Below are 3,508 nucleotides of genomic sequence, written 5' to 3'. Positions count from 1 at the left end.
TTGAGAATGATCCATCAATACGTTGAAATACGTGAATGAATGGTTTAGGGGCAATCTGTATTGCATCAATTTTTTTGAAATTTTGAAACGAATTTTGAAAGACTTTATAAGTCTTTAAATTTTGATTTAGATACTTTTGAATGTGATTTTAAGTTTGTTGTTTTATGTTTTGTGTAGATTGTTTATAATTGTGTGTGTTTGATTGGGCTGAGTTGAATTGAATTGTATTTGCAGGTGGGCAGCAGAAACTGCCAGTTTCTGCTGTCAAAAAAATTGCAAAAAAAGCGACGGACAGTGTGGTTTTGTCCGTCGTTTTTTTAGGTTTTAATTTCTTTTAAAACCCAAAAAGCAACGGACAACATGGTTTTGTCCGTCACTTTTCTGGATTTTCCAAAAATAAAAATTCCAGAAAAGTGATGGACTGCGTCGCCTTTTGGAAATTAAAAAAAATTAAAATTCAAATAGAGCGACGAAGTCCGTTGCTTTTGTTAAAAATAATTTTAAAAAAATAGTAAAAAAGTGACGCAATCTGTAGCTTTTGGAAAAGCGTCGAGCCAAAAAGTGACGGAATTGATTGCGTTGGGTTTCCATCGCTTTTGGCCAAAAAAATGACGCAATCTGTCGCTTTTTTCCTTTTCTTTTTGGAAGTTTTTTTAGTAGTGGAGTATAGAGTTTTCGATTAGACTTAATCGAAAAAAGGGTAGAAGTTTTAGAGTTAATTCATTGATTGATTGAGTTGTAATCTTGAATTAATATAAAACTTTGGTGTGGGAAGGTTTCCACAATACATCTGTGTTGTTGTCGTTTAAGTAATTTTTCGTGCATTATTCAAGAACCTGGTTCTTGAATACATGGTAGGATTTCTTCAGTATTAATATTTAAAATGGAATGTACTGTAAATTAGGAAATCAAATGGATGAAATTGATTTACAAAAGAAAATATCTTTACATAGTGAATTATTAAATTCAAATATTACATCCAAATATCTAAAAAATTGAAGTGTAGAATCGTCACAAAGAAGGAGTTTTAAGAGTCAAAAATTTAGAACTTGTGTAGCTTCGTTGCTTTCTCTTGGAATTATAGTGAGGGCTTCGTTGTATACTAGAAGTCTCAAAGTACCACGATTAGCTTGGTAACCGAATTCGTTGATTTGATCGGAATGAATATCATAGGAACTCAAAGTTCCAGTTCCGGTTTGAAAAAGTAATACATGATCCTTCCAAATTGCAAATGAGGATTCAATGGGAAGAGGTCTAATTGTGTATTTCTTAATCCACGTTTCATCTTCACCATACTCCTTTATGAACCAAATATCTGTGAACTCTTGTCCTGGTTCAATATGGCATTTTGGATGTGGGTAACAAATTAAGGTTAGAGAGTTTTGACAAACTGTGAGGCCATAACCTTTATTGTCACAGAAATAACAAGTATCAGGCAATTTTATGTTGCGAAAAGATTCGGTGGTTATGTGAAAGCAGAGAACGATGGACAATGCATCATCATCCTGTGCAGTCCAATGACAGGCTCCCTCAAAAAAGGCTTCGGAACTAACATAGCGATACACCCTGGGCAACAACTTTACGGTAGGAATGACCCACCTCCAAGTATCTGTGCAAAAATCATAAACCTCAACTCTGCTATGTCTCGCTTCAAAATCCCTATCATAAGGTTCCGAAGACAGTTCATAAAACCTGACTACCTTGTAATCTTTTTCGATTGAGTCATATCCAAAACCAAGACCTCTGGTGACATAAACGAAATCTTTTGGACACCTAAAAGGGCTGTGTGGGAGAAGTCTATATTTTCTAGTAGTAGGATTTAGAAAAATGATGTCTTCAAAATCTGTCAAAGCAATCAAACCATGAGAAGAACCAAGGAGCTGTTGAAATTGAACACAAAAATCAGTGTCAAAATATGGTACATCTATTTCTGGAGCAACGTGCTTTAGGGTATCATCATTATCATCGTTATCGTTACTACAAAGAAAATACAATATATTTTTATATAGATTTTCATCTAGAAAGATGGGGCGCTTTAAGATAAGCAATTCATCTTTTGTGTTTCTTCTGCGGTTGCGATGAAGATTGATGAAAATGGAGGAATGTATGAGAGTGTACAAAATTGTAGAAATGCTCTTGAATCGCATCAGAGATTTCACCGGCAACTCTAAAAGAATGTGAATAACCACATCTTCGTGCAATTTCTTCATAATTCCATCTAACATCTTGGATTCTCACAACTGTAATGTCTATTTGCTAATATCTGCATACAAATTAAAAATGTTCCTCCCTTCAGCTACTTGAGGAGCGATCCGTGCAAACATGAATAATTGTGGTTATTACGTTTTTCAACTGCTTTCTTTTCGTTTCATCTACTGTTGTAAATTATAATTAGCACTAAAGGCCCGTTTAATCACGCTACACCACCTTCCTAAAAATGGGTTAAATGTTTCTTTAAGAGATAAGTTTCAAAAAATACCTTCAAACTATTCTCTTTCTATGAATTTCATACCTAAACTATTGAGAAGTGTGAATTTAATACCTAGACTATAACTTACTCCCTCCGTCCCTATTTACTTGTTCATATTTCCTCTTTTAGATGTCCCTATTTACTTGTCAATTTTGACAAATCAAGAAAGGACAAAAAAAAAATTCATATTATATCCTCATTTAAACTTCTTGAAAATTTAAACTTTCCCCAACATTGATTAGTTATCTTGAATAAATTTATTTTGGAATCATAATTAATAAGGGCAAAATTGTAACTTCACTATGCTAATCATTGTTGCCTTAATATGTGTGTCATTTCTAAAGTGGACAACTAAATAGGGACGGAGGAAGTATTAGTTTAGAAACACACCTAGTGATGTGTATAATACACTCTTTTTTTTCGGAACAAACCTTTACATATGGCATTCCACATGGATGAAATATTCCAGATTCATAAAAATTAAATAATAAAGTATTAATACTAATTAAAAATTAAATGTTAAAGTATTTCTATTCCCAAAAAAAATATTTTTCTAAAAATAAAATTTGAATTATTTTTCTTACCCCAGTCCATCACCTTCTTCCCCCGTACCCCCTCCCCACCGGACAATCCATGTCCTTTTATTTTTTAAAAAATCTTTTATAAAATATTTTTAAAAATTCACACTTCACCCTCTCCCTCCCCCTCCCCCACCAAACACCCACTCATTCCCCAAAAAATTTGACATTATTTTATTTTTTAAAATAAAAAATTCTACCTAACACTATTTAAGCCTCTGCTCCTATTTATTGTTTTACATTTTTCTCGTTTTGTGTTAGATATGTACATATATGTTTAGGAATTTTTTTCTACTTGTACCAAATATAATATAAATAAATAAATTATTTAAAAAAGTCTTGCGGGTGACAAGTAAAAAATACTTTCCTAAAAAGATATGTATATATCTAACATAAAATGAGAAAAAAAATGAAGGTGGAGGGTTAGATGGTGTGGGGTACAATTATTTAAAAAAAAAAA

At 32.5% G+C, this 3,508-nt stretch overlaps 1 protein-coding gene across 1 annotated transcript; it reads right to left on the bottom strand.

The window, feature by feature from the left end:
* Positions 1-955: 955 nt before the first annotated feature.
* LOC125845862 (F-box protein CPR1-like) lies at positions 956-2,225 on the bottom strand. Its single transcript, XM_049525363.1, has one exon. The coding sequence runs from the start codon at positions 2,223-2,225 to the stop codon at positions 1,035-1,037; it is 1,191 nt and encodes a 396-aa protein (XP_049381320.1). The 3' UTR covers positions 956-1,034.
* Between the last annotated feature and the right edge of the window lie 1,283 nt (positions 2,226-3,508).

The sequence above is a fragment of the Solanum stenotomum genome, chromosome 1, assembly GCF_019186545.1.
Source record: "Solanum stenotomum isolate F172 chromosome 1, ASM1918654v1, whole genome shotgun sequence".
In the NCBI taxonomy this organism is placed as follows: Eukaryota; Viridiplantae; Streptophyta; class Magnoliopsida; order Solanales; family Solanaceae; genus Solanum; species Solanum stenotomum.
This window is presented reverse-complemented; position numbering and strand designations above follow the sequence as displayed.